Source organism: Trachemys scripta, chromosome 2 (genome assembly GCF_013100865.1).
Source record: "Trachemys scripta elegans isolate TJP31775 chromosome 2, CAS_Tse_1.0, whole genome shotgun sequence".
In the NCBI taxonomy this organism is placed as follows: domain Eukaryota; kingdom Metazoa; phylum Chordata; order Testudines; family Emydidae; genus Trachemys; species Trachemys scripta.
The window spans coordinates 210,880,687-210,904,019 of NC_048299.1; the positions used below are offsets into that span (position 1 = coordinate 210,880,687).

The window sequence follows — 23,333 nt, forward strand, 5'->3', positions numbered from 1 at the left end:
CTTTGCAATTCACAGTCCTGATCCTGCAATGAGATGTGGGCAGGCAGGCCCCACTGCATCCGCATGGAGCCCCACTGAAATCAATATGGCTTTGTGTGGGAGGAGGCAGGCAGGTATCTTGCAGGAATGTGGTTTGAGTAGCTCTACAGTTCTAAAAACCAAATGGATAATTACCTGATGCAGTGTAGTCCCAGTCATAAAAAGATAACAGAAAATAATTAATTAAAATCATCAGAAATCCAGAGAAGGTTAACAAGTTAGGAGCAATCCACAGAGGCACTATCTGTAAAAATATTTAAAAGAAAAATCACATTGATGTTAAGAAGCCATATTTTAACAGAACACGTCACAACATTTGTAATAAAGAGAAGTATGTGTTAATAAATCAAGGGTTTCTATAAGTGCAAAATCAGCAAATATTTCACAATTTTAAAGATTCCTCAATTTTTTAAATTAAAAAGTTCTGGAAAATATGCAAGAAATTTTCTTCTTAAATATTGTCTTTTTTGCCTAAATCTTTTAGTGACATTTTTAATAAATAATGTAGTTTAGAAATGTTCTATTTCATGCATATACATATTTAATTATGGTCCTTGTTCTCCCAAGTACTACATTGAAAGTTTCTCATGCTTTTAGACACTAGAAAAGCAAGAAGACTGCAGGTACCACAGTGTGGTAACTCAGCATCCAGGCAACACTGTAACAAAGGACTCCACTCCCATACTGTAATAAGTAATTCTACAGGCAGAAATTCTGCAACCCCTTTTTTTCTATAAATAAACACTTTCAGATGTGACACACCCACAAAACAGTATGACTTTATAGGGGGGGTACCCCTTATAAAATGAACTCCCTGAAGCAAAAAGATCTTTCTGCTCCCCTGGGATATAAATGTTCTGCACATAGTCCTCCCTCAAGGTATAAAGATGGCTTGCATACATATGCTGTAGTTTGGCTCCTCTTCATATGCTGTCTCATTATGGGAAGGGTCTACAATGGACGCATGCATAACAGAAATGCTCCTAGCACATTGTAAAATCATGGCATAAAGCCAGTTTTCCTCCACTTTCTGTTTTTTCATGATATCAGTGGAAAGTGAACAGATGTCTAACCAAGAATGTTTATGACATCCAAAAAATGTGTAATAAATGAAAGTAACATACAGTGATACTATCAGACATGATACCGTACCTAAGAAATATGCACTCACCAGCTAGTTATGCTCAGAACTCCCAGATGAATCTCCTACCTACATGGATATCTTGGCTGCTCTGCTAATATTCAGATAAACGCGTAAACCAGCTACAATAAGGTAGTTTTCTTTCTCTTCTTGGGATCTGAATGTGTCTGCCTTGCTCTATAGCTATCTCTCCTTCAGTGCTGGATTCTCCTCATGTCTCTCATAATGCAGTAAAAGTGTGTGCATAAATGCAGGGTGAGCTGACAAGTGGATGCTTTCCTTTCTGTTCTGGAATACACAGATACATGCGCCATAAATAGGGTTAAACTGGCACATGAAAAGCTAGACCTAATTCCTACGCATCCATATTCATACATTTTTTATAGACCATCACACTTTGTTCTTTACTTGACTGGCTCTGCAAGACTTTTTTTCTTAACTGCTCTAGGGCACAAGGAAGAGAGGAAATATAGTGCAGTGGGGTTTCTTTGGCTTCATGGATTCAAAAAATACAGAATTTATTCATATCTTGTGTATATGAATGTATATAAGTATGGCAAATTGTATAGGATAGCTGAACCAAAAGGAAAGAGATATCTCAGTCCTCCAAAGGCATGTTTTTATTACCCAGTGTTTAATAAACAAATTTCAAGCAATTTGTTTAATTTCTAATAACATTCCTAAAACTCTCTCTCATCTCTCTACTGTGATGTACCTTTCTGGTCACATCAAAGTCAAATGTCATACTGTGAGATGTAGGTTCAGTATTATTTGCTAGATTATTGCTTCTAGCCCAGTTCTTGTATTTACTATGGATACAAAACACAAAAATAAATAATCTGAATAAATAAAGGTGGTTTGCAAAATTTACCAGCTAAGGATAATATCTATTCACTTACCCTTACCATTAAGATACAATTTTACTTGCTGTTAGAAAAAAATAATTACTCCCTTTGTGAGCAAGTGAGTAAAATTTTGTAGGGCTGAGTGAGAGGAGCTGCAGTCAAACCTATTCTCAGTACTCAGAATATTCAGTACTTAAAATATTCATTTGGTTCTCACTTGTCCTAGTTGGCCAACTAAGTTTTGGAACAGAGCAAAATGTCTATAGGTCTACTGGTTCTGTGGCTTGGCTCCTGTAGAAACAACCAGAAACCAGTCAAACAATCCTAATGGACTCTACTGAAATTTCTACTACATACTGGATCCCCCATTTTGGCTGTGCATTCCCACGTCCTCTACAGGAGTTAACAGTGGTCAGTCTAGCATTCAAGAGATGTTCTCATCTAAAACATGGCCCAAGGTGTATGATTTTAAAAAGAAACTTTTACAAAAGCTGAGAACAATAGAAATAATTCTATGATTTTTTTTATTCCGGTGGAGGCAGGTTATTTTTAAAAAAAACCCACTATCCTGCATTGCTCCAGATTAGAACTGATAGTGAAAATAACTAGGAGCAAAAGTGAAGCTGACTGTCTTCATTGCTGAAGCTGAAAGAAATGCAAAGAGTAGAGAGGCTCCCACTCCAGAGATTTTGGCTCCAGACCCAAAGTTTGAGGGAGGTTTCATTCCACTATTCTGGTTTGGGCCCATCTTTAGCAGAAAGATGGCATGTACAATGGCAAGCCCAAAGGCAAGAATTTTTAATGAATCCATAAATTCGGGGGGTTGTACCTTATGACTGGAGAACTGCAAATATAGTACCTATATTTAAGAACATTTTTTTTAAAAGTGATCTAGCAAACTACAGGCCCACTAGATTGACCTCAGTTGTGTGCAAGGTCTTAGAACAAATTTTGAAAGAGAGAGTAATTAAAGACATAGGATAATTAGGAATAAGATACAACATGGTTTTACAAAAGGTAGATCTTGCCAAACTAACCTGACCTCTTTCTTTGAGAAGATAACAGATTTTCCAAATGAAGGAAATGCAGTACATCTAATCTACCTGGATTTCAATAAAGTATTTGATACAGATCGTAGCCGTGTTAGTCTGGATCTGTAAAAAGCAACAAAGTGCCACAGGACTCTTTGTTGCTTTTTACAGTTCCATATGAGAAATTATTAGTTAAATTGGAGAAGATAGGGATAGAGAAGATACAAGGATCGAAAGATGGGTAAGGAACCGGTTAAAGGAGAGACAATAATCATATTGAAAGGTGAACTGTCATGCTGGAGGGAGGTTACTAGTGGAATTCCTGTAGGTTCATTCTTGGAATCAGTCTTATTTAACATTTCCCCAAAAATGGGAGTGTGCTAATAAAATTTGTGTCTGACACAAAGTGGAGGAGGATCAGAATATCATACAAGAAGATATGGACTATCTTGAAATCTGGAGTACTAGAAATAGGATGAAACTTAATAGTGCAAAATGCAAGATCATGCACTTAGGGACAAACAACAAGAGCTTTTGTTATAAGCTGGGGACTTACCAGTTGGAAGTGACAGATGAGGAGAAAGACCTGGATGTACTGGTTGATCCCAGGATGACTATAAGCTGCTACTGTGGTATAGCCACGAAAAAGGCTAATGCAATCCTAGGTCACATTAGGTGAAGTATTGCCAATAGAGATAGGTTAAATTGGTCTTACTTGAGTTTTTTGAGAGCAGACTTAAGGAGCTTTGGTTGATTTTTAGCCTAACCAAAACCTGAAGGGAGATATGATTGCTTTCTACAAATACGTCAGAGGGATAAATACCAGGGATGGAGAAGAGTTATTTAAGTTAAGGGTCACTGTTGGCACAAGAACAAATGGATATAAACTAGCCATCAACAAGTTAAGGCTTGAAATTAGATGAAGGTTTCTAACCATTAGAGGAGTGAAGTTCTGGAACAGCCTTCCAAGGGGGGAGTAGTGGAGGCAAAAAACATAACTGGCTTCAAGACTGAGCTTGATAATTTTATGGAGGGGATGGTATGATGAGGTTGTCTACAATGGCATATGGTCCATCTGTGTCTACTACTAGCAAATACCTCCAATGGCCAGAGATGGGACACTAGGTGCGGAGGGTTCTGAGTCATTACAGAGAATTCTTTCCCTGGTGTTTAGCCGGTGAGTCTCTCCTGCATGCTCCGGGTCTAACTGATCATCATATTTGTGGTCAGGAAAGAATTTTCCTCCTAGGTCAAATTGGCAGAGACCCTGGGGGTTTTCTTGCCTTGGGACCCAAGTCCCTTGCTAGTCTGAACTAGAGTAAATGGTGGATTCTCTGTAACTTGAAATCTTTAAATCAAGATTTGAGGACTTCAGTAACACAACCAGAGGAGATGGGCCTAGTGCTGGCATGGGTGGATGAAGGTCTCTGGCCTGTGATGAGTAAGAGGTCAGACTAAATGATTATGATGGTCCCTTCCAGTCTTATAGCCTATGGAGTCTAAAGTCAACAAAAACCAGAATCAGTCAAAAGTAAATGAAGTTTTGAAAATTCTAGTACACCAGGGTTGTGTTAGGAAGACAGGCCAAGATATTTTAAAATATATATTTATATGATTTTTAACTTGACAGGGTCCCTTTAAACTCCATGGCAACAGGCTGCAGAATGTAACCTTCTTTCTATGGAGGCCATAGAGTGAAGCTGTTCCTCAGTTCCCATTCTCTCCCTCCAACTTGAGGTGCCCCAGAATACCCATGGAGTAACAAACACTTGTTGCCAGTTTAGGGGAACTTCTGCAGGCTTTGGAGCATAGGGAAACATGTGATGAAGGCTCTGCTCCTCTCCTTATGTTGGGTTTTTTTAGGAAGTGGAAGTAGCCCCTGGGGAGGGGGGGCTTTTCTATTCCACCATAGCCCTCTATAGCATGATAGGGACAGAAGCATCTGGTCCTGAAATGCCAACTACCAGGGTTAATTATGTTAAAATTGCTCCCTTGCATTCTCTGATTTGATCCTAAAGTGAAGTCACAGAGCTGAATTTGTGACATCACAATCATTTTCATGACAAAACACCGAGAATGTTTATGGGATTATGACTTCATTGCTGGATCAGGGATAAGTAGTGGCTGTGTTGTTAAACAAACATGGAAGGAGCTAAAAATTACTAACCAAATACATCCATTTCTTTAGCTATATATGATGTCTGCTCTCAAGTTTGCTCCACTATACAAATTCTCCTTTAATATGCCTGTACAGATGCCATTATTTTCCTGAAGGTGAATATGGAAGTACATGTGACGGGTTAGATCACAGAAATCCCCTGGGGGCTGCCAACTGATGTGCCAAAACTACTTCTGCCCCTGCTTTCCCTGCCAGCTTGGGACTCCAGCACCCTATCTTGTTGAGCCAGACACGCCAGTCTGCTCCAACACAGACCCAGGGTTTGAACCATGTGCCCCAAAGCTGCAGACTTAACTGAAAGCAACTTAAGACGTGTTCCTGTCTTTAACACTCAGATGCCCAACTCCCAATGGGGTCCAAACCCCAAATAAACCTGTTTTACCCTGTCTAAAGCTTATACAGGGTAAACTCATAAATTGTTCACCCTCTATAATACTGATAGAGAGATATGCACAGCTGTTTGCGCTCCCCCCCCCCCGGTATTAATACATACCCTGTATTAATTAATAAGGGTTAATTAATAAGTAAAAAGTGATTTTATTAAATACAGAAAGTAGGATTTAAGTGGTTCCAAGTACTAACAGACAGAACAAAGTGAATTACCAAGCAAAATAAAATAAAACATGCAAGTCTAAGCCTCGTACAGTAATAAAACTGAATACAGATAAAATCTTACCCTCAGAGATGTTTCAATAAGTTTCTTTCACAGACTGGATGCCTTTCTAGTCTGGGCACAATCCTTTCCCCTGGTACAGCCCTTGTTCCAGCTCAGGTGGTAGCTAGGGGATTTCTCATGATTGCCGCCCCTTTTGTTCTGTTTCCCCCACTTATATATCTTTTACATAAGGCGGGAATCCTTTGTCCCTCTGGGTTCCCACCCCTCCTTCTCAATGGAAAGACACTAGGTTAAAGATGGATTCCAGTTCAGGTGACATGATCACATGTCACTGTAAGACCCCAAGCCTTAATTCTTCCCAGCCTGACTCACAGGAAGGCTTGCCTGCCAACAGAGCCATCCACAGTCAATTGTCCTGTTTGAAGGGTGCCATCAAGATTCCAAACCACCATTAATGGCCCACACTTTGCATAATTACAACAGGCCCTCAAAGTTATATTTCATATTTCTAGTTTCAGATACAAGAGTGATACATTTATACAAATAGGATGACGACACTCAGTAGATTATAAGCTTTGTAATGATACCTTACAAGAGACCTTTTGCATGAAGCATATTCCAGTTACATTATATTCACACTCATCAGCATATTTTCATAAAATCATATATAGTGCAACGTCACAGTACAGATTTATATGAGACTTATTAGCTACTATTTTACCCCAGTTGCAGTAAATCTAATTGTGAGCAGCTTCATTTAAAAAAAAAAAAGAAAGAAAAAAAATCTGCTGATGCCATTGCATCCGAGTGATAGCGCCTCCCAACATTTTTGGTGATCATAGTAACTGCTCCCATTTTCAGCTTGTTAAAGAAATATCCAGCTCCCTGGACAAGTTCCCTTGGGAGAATATTAGACAGTGCTTGTTTGTAATCATTTGCACAACAGAAAGATAAAGAGATGCTGGTGGTAGAAAGCATATGCTGTAGAAAAAATAACTTGTACTAAGGATGTCTTTCAATGTCTCCAAAAATTCAGTAATGAGGAATGTGATGGCAACTGATGTTTTCTGTTATAATGATGACAAACAATAGGTACAACACTGGTAACAGATACATAAAAATCTAAACATATCCATCTCAAATATATCTATCGATTCAGTACGCTCTTGTGTGGTGGGGGTTTCGAGGGTTGTTGTTTCATTTTTTATAGGTTTAATTTCAGCTTTTTAAAATCAGTATCTATTGTTTAAAATTAAATCTACCTTCTGCACCTTAAAACAAACCCTTACATTATGATTGGATAGTTCTTATAAACAATAAGACTCTTACCTTTACAATTCTGTTCCAGAGGGGCTGCATAACATAGACTGATAACGGGTTTGTGTCCACAGCACTGTACTGTGAGCAAAGAAACAAACATGTAAAAATGCAAGACATTGAGAACACTGTTTTCCATGGGTAGAATATGGCCTTCAGCATTTAGGAAAAATCAACCTAAATTTGATTGATGTAAGTGTATTTCACCCTGATTGCCACTAATGAAGGTTTAATTTAATTAAGATGTGCTGACCTGGTTTATAGTACATTGCCAATAACAAATGGATTTTGTGGAAGACAAATGGAAGACAAATATCCTGAGACTTAGATTTAAATATATAATACACACATACACATACACACACACACACATATGAAGATTTCACTTTGACAAATTAGTACAGATTAGTTCTATAACCACTCTATGCATAGAATTCCCATTGACTTCATTAGCTATCCTTTAAAGTCTTTTAACTGAAGTTAAATTGTCTTCAGTAGCACCCTTTGAAATGTGTATTCTCAGCAGTAGTATATTTCTAGCATGAATGTGGGATTTGAAGAAAACTACAGCATTATTCTCCTTTACATCTCTTTTAGAAAACAGCCATGAAAGCTTTCATATGCCAAAGTGATCATTCATGACTTCACCATGCTATTACTGTAAGCTAATTTCACTGTAAGAAAACATTTCCAGGAGAGACTTGGGTTACTAAAATAAAATGTCCCTAAAGGCCAGATTTTTAAAGGTATTAAAGTGCCTTAAATTGCAGATAGGTGTCAAGTGGGATTTTCAAAAGCACCTAAGCACATAACTCCCATTCATTTCAATAAGCAAATTTCACCAGGTGTGATTTAGGAGCCCAAATACCTTTAGAAATCTTACCCTAAATGTCCTCTCTTTGGATTATTGTTATCTGTTCCTGAACTAACATTATGAGTCATTTCTTCTTCACCAGTCAGTATCAAGACTATGTAACTTGTGTAATATTCTTAGAACCAGATCATGAATCAGGATTTCCTAGGTCCCTGCATCTGTTCAGTGTTCCTTTAATTTAAATGGGACTCAGCACTAGGGTAAGGGTCTGCTCTACCAGATCCCAGGTTTTTCGTTGCTAATACTATCTATGTCTGGCAACTCTTTGAAAACGGAAAGGTCCTTTGTTCATAGAATTATAGAATCACAGAATATCAGGGGTGGAAGGGACCTCAGGAGTTTGGCTCTGTGAAGATGTTAGCTTTCCTTTGGGTGAAACATTGAATACTTGTGTGTATATGTAGGAGCTGGATTTTATAATGTACTATGAGAATTAATGTATGATTTAATTTCATCCTGTCACCCACCCCTTTTGAATAGCAGAAAGGAATGACAGACCAGAACAATCCTTATGAGTGATTATGGTCATCCTTTTGTTTTAGAATAGGTTATAAAGCTACTATGGTTTCCTATATGTATTACAAATTAGGAAGTAAGAGACAGGATTCTCTATTGTATCTATGTTAAGAAGATTAGAGGAATGTTGAGGGCCTGAAGCCCCAATGTGAATTGTTTTAGTTATAAGATTTAGCAAGGCTTGATTTACAATGTATTCTGCTGAATATACAATACTGCTGTCTGCATACCTTTGAAGGTATCTGTAAGAGATTGTTTGTGTGAATGAGGCATGCATGCATCAGAAAAAGATAAGGTGTGAAAGTCATCACAAATGTCCAGATGGTCAAGAAGAAGTGAGAGACTTGGAAAGACCAGGAGACAATCAGAAAACATCCATTGTATCCGATGTTAAACATGTTAGCAGCATTGACGACCTCAGAGGTGAGGCAGGCACCCCCGAAGGCGAGACAACAAATAAGAGATAACGATGGGAAGCCTGACAATAACCATCAAATGATAACACCACTTAAGGACTAATGATGACAGGATGACATTGCAAAATGCATGGACTCAAATGGAAATTTACAACTATAAAGCTGGGGTGTTTTGCCATGGAACTCTGGGTTCAGTCCTGCAAAGCCTCGGAGCATCAGATCGCAACCGACAGAACCCAGCTCCACACTCGTGCTCAATCTAACTGGCCATTAGATTGACTCGAGCTACAACAGACTGGTAACTATGAACATCACTGGCAGGAGTGTGTGTGTGTGTGTGTGTGTGTGTGTGTGTGTGTGTGTGTGTGTGTCTAAAAAGCATATGCTAACTGTGATATTCTCAATAAATAAATAAACTGTCTGTACTGGGCTATCTTGATTATCACTTCAAAAGGTTTTTTTTTTTTTCTCTTTCTCTCAGAGTTGGTAAGACAACTCCCACCTGTTTATGCTTTCTGTATGTGTGTATATATATCTCCTCAATATTTATTCCACTCTGTGTGCATCCGAGGAAGTGGGCTGTAGTCCACGAAAGCTTATGCTCTAATAAATTTGTTAGTCTCTAAGGTGCCACAAGCACTCCTGTTCTTTTTGCGGATACAGACTAACACGGCTGCTACTCTGAAACCTGTCAATAAATGCTGTGTATTTACCTTCCTCTATAAAGATCCTGTGTGCTTTGTATGAGCATAACATATACTTCTCCATAATAATGCTACATCCAGTATCTATGTCTTCTGTAAAACAAAACTGCACCAAGTACTTTGTTCTTACTTGAACAAAACAATATTGTTCCTTAAACCTGAATACTTATCTGTGTATTATTGGCAGGCTGGTAGCCTGCCTATTATTAAGTTTGCCCAACACTTCCCATTGTAAGACCCTGTTTTCAGTTGCATATAACTTTGTCAAACTTTAACTGTTTGGGTTGAAAATGTTCATGATAGATATCTGCGTCAGGCTTGTTTTGTTGTTTTCATTTTTGAACATTTGCCAGAACAAGGCTAGGGGAAAATACATTGTTTTGCCCATGTTAAAAATTCTGTTGACCTTTTCTTTTATTAAATGCTGTGGCACCCCCATGCTTTGAAGAAGGGACTTGACTTTTGGCAGGAGTTGGCCCTTGTGTCAGGGATGTGCCTTTTGCCTTCCCTATGAAATCTGTCCAAATGATGAGCTTTTGAATAATTGCCATTTGCACATGCTCAATAGACCTCTTCAATTTTAACAAATAAAATCTCGGAAGATTCCTGAGTATGCTCCATTCCCTCACAGCTCCTATGCATAAGCAGACTGTGCATGTGCCATCCCCACAGAATGACTGAGCATGCTCCATCCCCAGGCTACGGGGCCAGCCTGTATTGACTGCGCCCAGCTGCTCTGCGTCGGGGTGGGGCCAGCCACTGGTACTGACAGCAGGGAACTAAGAGCCTGTCTCTCCTCTGTTCTCAGTGACCCCTCCTTCCCTTGCTGGCAACCATGGAGGAGGAAGCCATCTAACTTGAATGAAGGGGGTGGGAAGCCAAACTAGAGGTAAGGGAAAAGAGTAGATAGGGCCAAGAACTCTAGTGAGGATAGAACTGGAGAGGGATGTGAAACTATGATTGAATTGGAGGGGGAAGTCTGGGACTGGTTGGCAAAGGAGACTGGGATCTGGAGAGGAGATGGACTGGTTGGGCAAGAAGACTTGAAGCCTGAGGGAGAGGGGAGGCTGGGATTGGGAGCCATATGTAGTGGAGAATGGGACTCGGAGCCAGTGAAGGAAATGGGGAGATGAGAGCCAACTGTCATAAAGGAGTAGAGACACTGAGATCAATGAAGAGCTAGGGGAAGAGAGGAGATTGGGACTGGCTAGCCAAGGAGACCGGGGACAAGAAGTTGCAGCAGGAAGGGGGAATTGGAACTATCTGGGTAAGGAAACTGGGATTGGGTGTGGGGGCACAGAGAGACTAAGAGTTGGGGGGAGACTGGGGCTTGGACAGAGACTGGAGGGAGAGATGGGGACTGGCTGGGCAACGAGACTAGGATGGAAATCCCGAGGAGTGGAGGGTAGGGCTGCGTAGGCAAGGAAAAAGGAGGACTGATACCAGGACTGGTAAGAGACAGGACTGGGACAGGGACAGCTTGGAGGGAAACAAGCAGAAGAGTCTGTGCCCATCCTTCAGAGCTTGGAGCCAAAGATTCCAGAGTCTCACTACTCCCCTGCTGTCAGCAAATCCCTGTGAAATCCATGTGCGTCCCGTCCCCCTCTAGTGCGGGTCCACATAGATAACAACTGACTCCGTTATTTCAAGAACCAGAATCTGTACAGTGGAGCTATAGGTTCCAACCCTGCTGGTGACCCATCTGGACGTCAGAATGATTCCACATGATGGAATTTCTGTTTTTTGAGTGTCTTTAACTGTCCCTTTTTTTTCTGTAATCCCCTGCCTCATCCTACAGACAAAAGCCTCAATCCTGATTCATCCCCAGAGCAGGGCCAGCCTGTGCACTAAATCAGGCAGGTGTCCTGTGGAAAAAATAGTATGTCATCCTGTCATTAAAGACTATCATAATGCGCGTGCACAAGAGGGCAGAACTAGGGTTGCATGGAAAACCTTAATACTGGAATTTCCTAACTTTTAAATGCTTAACTTTGCAACATTAATAATGTTCTTTTAACATAGTTTGTGTGTGTGTAATTTTATATGTATATTTACTTGTATAATTGCCTGTAAATATACCTTTAAAACAAAAACATTAATGCCTTGTAGGCCTACTGATGATTATTGAATTTTGTGAATTTGCAATACACAGGTTAAAAAAACCAAGGATGATACCTATCACAAAACCTGATTTGCTCATTTATTTTCTTACGTGTAATTCAGTTTCAACTATTTATAATATTTCAAACTGTACAAGTACATGTGGTAGAATCTGTAAAAATCATTAGATTTTAGTTATATGCTATTATATATCAGTCATTTGCTAGTAAATATTGGTGAGAGATGGGCAGAAAATGACATTTTTGTGTAAAATTATAAAATGTATAGTTTAGCTAAATTAAAATTATTGTATTTGCTCTAAATAATTAAAGAAGCTCTTACTGTAGCCTTTCTGCTCATTTTGTCAACCATGTTATTTCCAAGATGTCACTGTTATGCTTAGGGTTGCCAGGTGTCTGTCCAAATTATAAGCTTTTGAACCAGCGGGGCAGGGGTGTTTAGTTTTGTACAATTAGAACCAGAACACCTGGTCAAAAAGGTGTTCCAGTCAGCACCACCAACCCTGCCTGCCCTGGCTCCGTGTGGCTCTCAGAAGCGGTCGCCAGGTCCCTGCGTCCCTAGGGGCATGGGTGGCCAGGGAGACTCCATGCGCTGCCCCCACTCCTAGTGCCGGCTCCGCTGCTCCCATTGGTCGTGGGCGCAAGGGCAGCGCGTGGAGCCTCCCTGGCCGCCCATGCACCTAGGGGCAGCCAGAGCCTGGCAGCTGCTTCCTGGGAGCCGCAGTAAGCGCCACAGGGACTCCACACCCACTCCCAGATCCTTGCCAGAGCCCAGAGTCCCCTCCTGCACCCAAACTCCCTCCCGGAGCCTGCACCCCCCCCCCAACACTCTGCCCCAGCCCTGAGCCCCCTCCTGCACCTCAAACCCCTCATCACTGACCCAACCCCAGAGCCCACACCCCCAGCTGGAGTCCTCACCCCCTCCCATGCCCCAACCCCATGCCCCAGTCTGGAGCCCTCTCCCTCACCCTGAACCCCTCATTTCTGGCCCCACCTGGAGCCCACACCCCCAGCCCAGAGCCCGTACCCCTGCCCCCCGCATCCCAACTCCCTGCCCCAGCCCTGAGCTGCCTCCTGCACCCCAAACTTCTCATCTCCGGCCCAACTCCAGAGCCTGCACCTCCAGCTGGAGTCCTCAACCCCCTGCACCCCAACCCCCTGCTCCAGCCCGCAGCCCTCTCCCGCACCTCAAACCCCTCATCCCACACCCACCCTGAGCCCACATCCCCAGTCGGAGCCCTCACCCCCCTGCCCCAGCCTGGTGAAAGTGAGTGAGGGTGGGGGAGAACAAACGATGGAGGGAGGGGGGATGGAGCAAGCGGGGCGGGGCCTCGGAGATGGGGTGGGGCAGAGACTCCGGGAAGGGTGGGGCAGAGGGTGAGACAGGGGTGTTTAGTTTGTACGATTAGAAAGTTGGCAATCCTAGCTATGCTGAGAGTTCTTCTGATAGCATATATACATTTATTTTTTAAAAAGGAGGAAAATGCATTACATAAACTAAATTTAATTTGTAGGATGGGGTTGAGTTTACCACTAGCCTGTATGTACTGTATTCACAATTGTATCTACAGTACTTTATCAGCACGTTATCTCCATATTGTATCATCCAAACCTTAACTGCACTGATTGATTTTTTTTTTTTGATTTTTTTTTTTTTTGGATGGTGCTGCTTGCTACTAAATAACAGAAGTTTGGAACAGTGCATGTTTGTGCTTGTATGAATATTCAGATTGATGTGTGCATCAAGCCATATTCCCGTATGGCAAATGGATAATCATGTGGTATATATTGTGGAGTGGGGGTGCATATATATAGTGTGGGTGGGTGAGGTGTGATATTCCCTATGGCAAATGGAATAGTCAGTTAGTATATATTTGAACTACTGAGACTTCATGTAAGCATGAAGAGCCCTAAAGTTTCCCTCTGTCCCTCCCTGCACCCCCCATTCCAAGCCTCATTGCCTTTCATTTTCAGAGGAAGATTTCAATGGTAGTTAGGTGCCCAAAACAGTTCTGAAGATCTGCCCCTTCGTGCTTTTGAGAATCTCACCCTTAAGAGTTCAATTATGAACTTAAGTGCCCAACTTCAGGCTCCTATTTTTGAAAATGTTGGCCGGTGTATATAAAAAATTCACATTCAAGTGAATGTATCCAAAGGGTAAATAACTTTGTTGTTAACGATGATGCAATTTTGTTTTGAAGTGTCCAAGCTTTTATGCTAGAGATACATTTTTAATAAAAACAAATTTTAGCACGTGATACCACAAACACTTATGCCCATGCTTAACTTTAAGCATCTTGATAGTTCTATTAAAGTCAATGGTACTATTTCTGTGAGTAAAATTACCTGCTTAAGCATGAGTAGAATCTGGGTCTTAATTTGCAATATTTTTTTTTTTGCCGATGGCAATTTTGTAAAATTCAAATAAAATACCTGACTATTCATAATATTTTTTAAAAACCCACATTTATAATTTAGTTCATTGTAAATTTTAATCTGAAACTGCAGTTGCCCAAATTTGCAAATTAGTTTTACACACCCTTGACTAATTTAAATAAATTATTCTTCTTTTTAAATCAAGTGACTGATCATTATTTCAATTATTTAAATATCCTTGTTTTATATTGCTCCACCCTGATGTATTGTGATTATTTTTCTTTAGGGCAAAACCTACAGCTTTAAGAGATGTCTGATGTCATCACTAAGAAGCCCAAGATACTGTAGTTTGCCAGCATAAGTAATGAGAAATCACTAATATCATACACAGGCTATCTGATAACATGCTGGACAGCAAATTCGACAAATTCAGTCATATTGAAACAAGAACAGTTAGGATAAAAAGAGGTAGTACCACTTGACCTTTAATCTTGCTCTTTCCTCCTCACCCACCCTCTCTTTTTCCCTTAAGCACACCATAACATTAAAATACTAAAATATCTATTAAAGAACAGTAAAATACAGCTTCGCGGCCAAAGTACTCAGAAACTCTCCAGAACATCTACCTGCTCCCAAGGAGAAAACCCACATCAACTCATTTTCTAGAAATATTTATATTGATCTTAATTGTAAATATGGATCTTTAATATACCTAAAAACAGTGAAACAAAATCAACACTTGCCAGCAAATGAAAGCATTTAAACTGCTTTGCATAAGAAAGGTATTAGTTTTTTGTTTTTTGGTGAAGTCATAAGCCTTGATGATAACTCCAGGGGTGAGTGTCATTATTTTTAGTAAAACATTGTGGACTGCAGCAATATTCTGTCACTTACATGCAGACTTTTCAAGAACAATTTACAGTATATGACAGAGTCACTTACAGTACATTGGAAGGGAGAAAGGGTTCCCCTGTTCTTGGATGAACTGTGGACTTTTGGAAAGTGGGGAAATGTTCAGGAAGATGTGAAAAACTCGAATAGAGACCTGCTCTTTTTTATTTGCTGATCTGTTTTAGTTAAACTGAAAAAAACACATGTATAAACTGGATGGTGCTGTGAGAGGCATTCAGACATTCTTCTTTCAAGGGAAAAAGCAGCTATGTTCTGTTCCAAAGAAAATACTCAGAGCCTTCAAGACCATAAGTTTGTTGCTCCTGGCTCTTTAGGAGACCAAACTATTCAGTAAAACAGATTCCTAAATTGTGGTCTCTGAACCCTTCTTGATTGTTAGACTTAGTTGGCTGAGGGAGGTAAGTATTATAATCCTTTATTTTTCTGAAGTAAAAATGAGTCAGACAGGTAAAAGCCCACATTCTTAAGTGCACTCTCTAACTTTGAGTGCCCAGCTTTAGAAATGTACGGTCATATTTTCAGAGATACTGAGCATATACGGCTGCAATGAAGTCAAAAGAAGTTGTTTGATGCTTAGAACCACTTAAAATTATGCCTTAGCTCTCTGGAGTTAAGCACCTGAATATTAAAGCACCCAAAGTTAGATGCAACTTTGTAGGAAGAAAATGTCTTCGAGAACTAGATAAATTCACAGAGATTAAGTCCATTAATGGCTATTAGACAGGATCTGTAAGGAATGGTGTCCCTAGCCTCTGTCTGTCAGAGGGTTGAGATGGATTTCAGGAGAGAGATCACTGGATCATTACCTGTTAGGCTCACTCCCTCTGGGGCACCTGGCATTGGTCACTGTCAGTAGACAGGACACTGGGCTGGATGGAGCTTTGGTCTGACCCAGTATGGCCGTTCTTATGTTCTTAGGTCATTTATGAAAATATGCTTTTTCCAAAGTCACAGACTCTGTGACTGAGTCCTTTTAGAATCCAGATCTTAGTTCCAAATCCTGTGCTTTAACCACAAGACTATCCTTCCTCTGTGCTTAAATCAGCTGTAAATATGGCTGTAGCAATACCAGTTTTTTTCTGGTGCAGATAAGGCTTTAGACAGAGCACTAGAGCATAACACTAAGGAAATAAATGAAGGTACTGAAGAAACTGACTGGCTCACAGTTTAAACACTAAATCCTCATGACACCAGTAATACTAATAATGACCGTTGTAAAAGCTGCTAGATAGAGCAGGCCTGTGGGGTTGTACTGGGCAACTATGAGCAGAATTAGGCCCATTTTCAGCTTCCAATAAATGTTTATTGTTGCAAAAGTAAAATAGTGGTAGGGTGCGCCTCGCACAGAACCAAACAGTGCTTATATATAAAAAACAAAATTGCATTGCCATTGTATTTATTTTAATGGAAATACCAAAGACACATAGCTATATCTCTTTTAGGAAAGCAATAACCATGGTTTTAGGAACAAGCCTTAATAGACTGCAAAGGGACTTGGGGTGTTCTTTCACTGATACCCCGAAGAGATGTTCAGATTTATCAAGAACATTTAATTTATTATAAAACAATAGCACTACTATAAAGATTCCCATCAGGGACAGGGAGTGGCTAAAGGCAGTGGGATGGAGAAAACAGCATGTGCTGTTCCATCCTGCTCCCTTCTCCAAACATACTTCTGCTGTGTTTAAGACAACTGGCAGCTCCTTGAAAGCCACCCTCCTTTTCTCCCTGCTCTAGGAAGGGCTCCTAATAGAGCTAAACATGGGAGTAATTCACATATTATTACTCCTGGGGGAATTCTGCACCAAAAAATTAAATTCTGTGCACAATATTTTCAAATTTTGCAAAATTCTGCATATTTTATTTGTCAAAATAACACACTATAATCACACCAGTTTCAATTATTTTGGGGTATTTATTTCAAAATACCTGTCAGCAAGTATGTCTGTAACAATACAGACAACAAAAAAGATTCAGGGAATGTTTTTTGACAAATAGACTCCTTACTAGACATATTAATACAGAATTCCAAGTAAAATTCATTTAAACTACAATACACAACCATATTTCCCACACACCTCAGAAGCAGTGCAAAAGCTTGGGCGGGGGGGTCTGCGGAAACAGAGGCGCTGAGGGAGAGGGAACTAATTGCTGGGAAGGAGCCCAGGTGTGAACTTGGAGGGTTGTTGGGTATGGGTGGGAAAAGTATGGAACATGTTTTTTGGGGGGTGAGGAGGGATTGTTAGGAAGCTTTCCCCATGCAGACCCTGGCTGACCCCTAGCCTCTCCCATTCAGTCAGGTACATCTGCCCGTTCACATGTGTCCCTCCACCCCCACTCAGACACCCACTCCCCCATCCGGCCCTGCACTCCCTCCCCCTGTCCCCATGTGTCTCTGTGCCCCCACTCAGTCACTCCCTGTCCCTATGTGGCCCTGCACCCCCTCCTCCATCACCATATGGCCCTGCACCTCCCTCCCCACCCCTGTGGCCCTGCACCTCCATTCCCAATCAGCCCCTTCCCCAGTCTGTCCTCCCCCACTAGCCCTTATGAGCCCCAGCAACCCTACACTGTTTGTCTCCCCATAGCTTCTGTCTCCAGCAGGGCCGGCTCTAACTTTTTTGCCACCCCAGGCAAAAAAGAAGAGCGCCACCCTCCCCCCCATGAGCGCCGCGGCACTGTACCCCCCGCAAGCGCCGCGCAGCCGAACCTCCCCAGCGCCGCCAAAGTCCCCGCCCCCCCCAAGCACCACACCGCCCAAAGCCCTGCCCCCCAGAGCGCCACGCCACCCGAAGCCCCGCCCCCTCCAAGCGCCGTGCCGCCCGAAGCCCTGCCCCCCCGAGCACTGCGCCGCAGAAACAAAAAAAACACCCTTCCAGCGCTACCCCAACGAACCAATAAATAAATAAATAACCCGAGCGCCGCCCTGCCCCAAGGTGCCGCCCCAAGCACGTGCTTGGTCGGCTGGTGCCTGGAGCTGGCCCTGGTCTCCGGACAGGCACTGTGAAGAAGGCAGGCTCTTTCTCTGCCCTAGCTGCAGGGAGCTGCTGCTCTGTTCTATCACCACAGCTCCCTCTGGTGAGCAAAAGGCAGAACTGCAGCAACTTTCTGGCAGAAGCTTTTTTCTGCACAAAAAATTAAAAATATACGCACATGCAGTGGCACAGAAATTCCCCGAGGAGTAGACATATACATGACTGCAGACTCAGGAAGCAGCCTGTCAGCCCATTCTTCTCTTCTCTCTGATCCTGCAGTTTAGCCAGGAATGGCTCAGAGTAGTATGTAGCCTTTTGTTGAACTGAAGGAATGCAGAGAGAAGAGAATGCTATCACCAGGAGAAAGGGAGCAAAAAACCCAAGTAAATAAGAATGAGAGAGAGAGAGAACGAACTTCAAGAATGATTAAAGGATTAGAAAACGTTTTATAGTGACAGACGCTAGGAAATCAACCTATGGAGCTTAACAAAGAGAAGGTTAAGGGGTGATCTGATTCCAATCTATACATACCTATGGGGGAACAAATATTTAATAATGAGCTCTTCAAACAAGCAGAGAAAGCTATAACATGATCCAGTGGCCAGAAGTTGAAGCTAGACAAATTCAGACTGGAAATAAGGCATACATTTTAAACAATAAGAGTACAGTAGAACCTCAGAGTTACATACACCTCAGGAATGGAGGTTGTCCATAACTCTGAAATGTTCCATAACTCTGAAGAAGAGGTTATGGATTTCAGCCATATCTGGGCTTGGGGCTGCAGCCGTCGCAGGGGGGGGGGGGGCTTCTGACTCTTGGGGTGCCAGGGCTCTGGGCAGGGGGCTCAGGGCTGCTGCCCTAGAGGAGCACTGGGGCTCAACTCTTTAGACCTGGGGAGAGTGCTTGGCTTGGGGCTTCAGCTCCGCTCCTGGTTTCAGCCTTGCACTGGGCACCAGGGCACACGGCTTCAGCCCCACAGCTCCATTCCTGGCTTTAGTCCTACGGGGAACGCCGAGGTTCCCCATGGCTCCACTCCCAGCTTCAGTGAGCGGAGGGCAGGGCTCAGGACTTTAACTACCGGGAGAGTGCTGGGACTGAAACCAGAGCTCCCCTCTTAGCTAAAGCCCTGAGCCATGGCACCCCCCATTGGGCTGAAGCCAGGAGTGCAGCTGTGGGGCTGAAACCCTGAGCCTCAGCACTTCCCCCCCCCCTCAGTCTAAAGCCCTGAGCCCCAGTGCTCCCGAGGGTCAGAAGCCCCTCTCTTCCCTCCCCCCCCAGAGCCCTGACCCCCGCCTCCCTCCACAGCTGCAGCCTCAACCCCCCTTGGCTGAAGCCATGAGCCTCAGAGCTAAAGCCCCAAGGCAGTACAGTATTTGCTTTTTTTTCCTTTTGTCTGTGCTGCTGGCTGATTGAGGACTTCCGGTTCCAGAGGGTGTCCGGTTGTCCAGTAAATCCTTCAGTCTGGTGTTTGTATCTTTGAGGTTCTACTGTAATTAACCATTGGAACAATTTACCATGGGCCATGGTGGATTTGCCATACCTAGCAATTTTAAAATCAAGCCTGGATGTTTTTCTACAAGATCTGCTCTAGGAATTATTTTGGGGAACTTCTATGGCCGGTGTTATACAGCAGGTCAGACTAGATAATCGCAATGGTCCCTCCTGGCCCTGGAATTTATGAACTGTGCTGGGCATGGCACAAGCAGACTGGAGTGGAGGGGGAGAGCCCAGCTGTCAACCAACCCTAAGTGGGCTCCACAAATAAAGGTCTCCAAGGGGAAGAGCATATAGCATCCTTGGATTTTATAATAGTGTTGTAAATCCTACAGTTTTGGATCTTAATGTTATATTGGAAGGTATTAATAGTTGCCCTCAAGCATGTCTTTGGGTACATCTACACTACAGGGGGGAGTCGATTTAAAATACGCAAATTCAGCTACGTGAATAGTGTAGCTGAATTCGACGTATCGCAGCCGACTTACCCCGCTGTGAGGACGGCGGCAAAATCGACTTCTGCGGCTTTCTGTCGGCGGCGCTTACTCCCACCTCCGCTGGTGGAGTAAGAGCGCCGATTTGGGGATCGATTGTCGCGTCCCAACAGGATGCGATAAATCGATCCCTGAGAGGTCGATTTCTACCCGCCGATTCAGGCGGGTAGTGTAGACCTAGCCTTTGAGATGTAGATCAATCACAAACCTGGAAAAAAATCGACGGGCATATTAACCATCTTTCATTCAGGCTAAATGGAAGGAGCAATTAAATATCTCTTTGTGCAGCGATAGCTGAAACAACTGAAGCCACCGCCCCAGGCACTGGTCAGCATGCCAAAGCCTGAGCAGAAGTGAAGTCATATGGACTGAGAGGTTTACCTTGGAACTGATTGCAAATGCAGGGGCTACAGCACTGATTGGTTATAACTGTGTGTGTCTGTGTGTGAGAGGAAAAAAGCCACAGAGAATAAGAAAAGTCAAGAATGTATACATGGGAGGAAGCTGAGAGAACTTATTTTGGACACAGTACTCACTGGAAAGGCAATTTTGGATTTCTGAATAAGGAAACAGACTACTGTTGTTTGTTCCTGGTGTGTTGAGTGAAACAGGGCTTTGTGAGCATTCTTTGTAAATAAACAGGCTTCCACCAGAGAAATACGTGACTCGTTCACCAGTTTCTCCTTCTAACCTAAATAACCCAATAAGGCCCCAAATATTGGCCAACTGCTCAGGCCAAAAAGGAGCAACAGCAACAAAGAAACAGATTTTTTTTAAATTTACATATAAGCAGCTATAAATCCTTAACAATACTTTGCATTTTGGCCTGGGAGTCACTTTATAATTAATTATCACAATACTCCTAAGAGTTAGGTCAGCACTATTATTTCCTTTTTACATAACATGCTATTAAGGCACAGACAGGCTGTAACTCACCCCAGGGTGAGAAAGCCAGTAGAGACAGAGCTGGGAGTGTTGTTTATTGAAATATTTCAAATATATATATTTATATACAGAGAGAGAGAGAGAGAGAGAGAGAGAGAATTTAAGCATAAGTAATATAAGATTGTTCAAATAAAGTATGAATATTTCAACTCAACTTTGTACTTAAGAGTTCATTTTTATTAAAGGAAAGAAATGGGATTATTAGGAATTGAATGACTGGCAAGCCTATTTCTCAGAAAAACTAATAGTTTAAAGCAGCTGTATATCAGGTGGTAATCATGGATTAGGCTGAAATACACAGAAGACAGGGTTGCATGAACACTCTGATATTTTATGTGGAATTAGACGTCTGGCATTATAGTAAATAGGAATACCTTCAGGAGCTTAAATACAGACTGGAAATCATTGAGAAACAACACCAAAACCAAACTCAAGATTTATCAGAGCTGCGTACTTTCAACACTACTTTATAGTTCAGATTGCTGGGGAATGAGAAAGTATGACATGTCCAAACTGTCTTCATTCCATACAATCTGCCTCAGAAAAATCCTCTGTATCTTTTGGCCCAGAACAATCTCAAACCAAGATCTATTGACACAGTGCAGCCAAGAGGATCTGAGCCCCATCATTGCCAGGAGGCATTGGAGAGGGATCGGTCATGTGCTTCAGATGGAAATTGATTCCATCACCAGAGTAGCAATAAGATGGACACCTGAAGGCAAGCGAAAACGAGGCCGCCCAAAAACATGGCAAAGAGCTGTGGAAGCTGAACTGAAAAACCTGGGGCACAGCTGGGGAGCCATTGAAAGTAGGGTGACCAGACAGCCAGTGTAAAAAATCAGGACGGGGGTGGGGGGTAATAGGAGCCTATAAAAGAAAAAGACCCAAAAATCAGGACTGTCCCTATAAAATCGGGACATCTGGTCACCCTAATTGAAAGACTTGCCAGAAACAGACAGGAGTGGAGGACCTTCATCAATGCCCTAAATGCCAGAGACGTAATAGGAACATGATGCCGACGATGATGATTGTAGTAAATTATTGACGAGTATAATAGTTGTTCCAACACAGGAAGGGAAGGAGCCAACTAACAGCTACAGGGGACCTTATATGAAGGTCATAAAACACTTGAAGGTTTTAATAAAATTAGTCCAAGAAAGACATAAAAATAATCTACAGTATTTTATAAAATAAAACTAATTACAAGCAGGATAAAACTATAAAGAGAGTGGGAAGAAAACCACCAGTTTTATCCATTTTAAACTCAAAGTTGGAACATTTTGCACTTCACCAATAGGGTGTAACATTCAGGAGTACTAGCTGCTATCATTGGCCAGATCTTTTTCTTAAATGTGGTTTAAGAAAAAAAGGTTTTCACAGCATGCATTGGACTCAATGCATCACAGCTAAGGCAAAAAAGAATAACAATTATTGAAAATCTTGGGCCAGATTCTCAGGTACACCTAAGCTATGTTCAATGCACTTGATGAGGCAGAGGACAATATGTGGCTTTCCTCAACCTCCTGTGCCCCATCCTGAGAATAGTGGGGGGCTAATTCAACCGCTGGGGCAAGATACAACAACCTCTGGACTTCTCTAACTTGTATCAATTACTGGAAGACCAACTTCTCCCATCCTCCCACTCCCTCTACATTTGCTTTTCACAGATATAAATGATAGTAGAAGGTGCAAGACAGTGAAGACTCGGGCCTGTCAACATTTAAATACACCTCCACCCCGATATAATGCTGTCCTCGGGAGCCAAAAAATCTTACCGCATTATAGGTGAAACTGCGTTATATCGAACTTGCTTTGATCCACCGGAGTGCGCAGCTCTGCCCCCCCGGAGCACTGCTTTACCGCGTTATATCCAAATTCGTGTTACATCGGGGTAGAGGTATATATATAAACAATTTCAAGAAACAGAAATAGTTAAATATGATAATCGCAGGAAAGTAAAAAAATGCTAAGCGGCAGTATATAAAATTCTGCTCTTACGTAAGTGATGTGTTGAAAATAATGATCTTGCAGTACTCATTTTGAAAACAGCACTTCTTTCAAAATAAATTAAAACAGAGCGTATAGCATTTTACTGGCCTACCATTTATGGTACAAGTTTCACACCAGCAGATATCACTACTGCATGAGGTATTTCATTATTCTTGTACCTCCCTCATTCATACTGCTGCCACTACTTGTTCTCCAAATATTCCCTTTGGTAGAAGAGAAGGCACACATGTCAACAGCAGTCTTCACCATACCTCCTTTACCTCCTTCAGCTTTTTCCACTCACATCTTCTACTATGTTCTGCTTATAGAATTTCAGAATACAGATTTTT

General features: G+C 42.0%; 1 protein-coding gene across 2 annotated transcripts in view; it reads right to left on the reverse strand.

Annotated features, from left to right (window-relative positions):
- The window catches only part of LOC117873463 (ethanolaminephosphotransferase 1-like), an 82,903-nt gene that overhangs the window by 53,109 nt on the left and 6,461 nt on the right, over nucleotides 1-23,333 (reverse strand). For both annotated transcript variants that reach the window (XM_034762888.1, XM_034762889.1), the window contains exons 2-3: nucleotides 7,181-7,249; nucleotides 175-283 (exon numbers count right to left, since the gene is read on the reverse strand). In XM_034762888.1, the coding sequence (XP_034618779.1) occupies nucleotides 175-283; nucleotides 7,181-7,249 (178 nt within the window). The remainder of the gene's footprint in view (nucleotides 1-174; nucleotides 284-7,180; nucleotides 7,250-23,333) is intronic.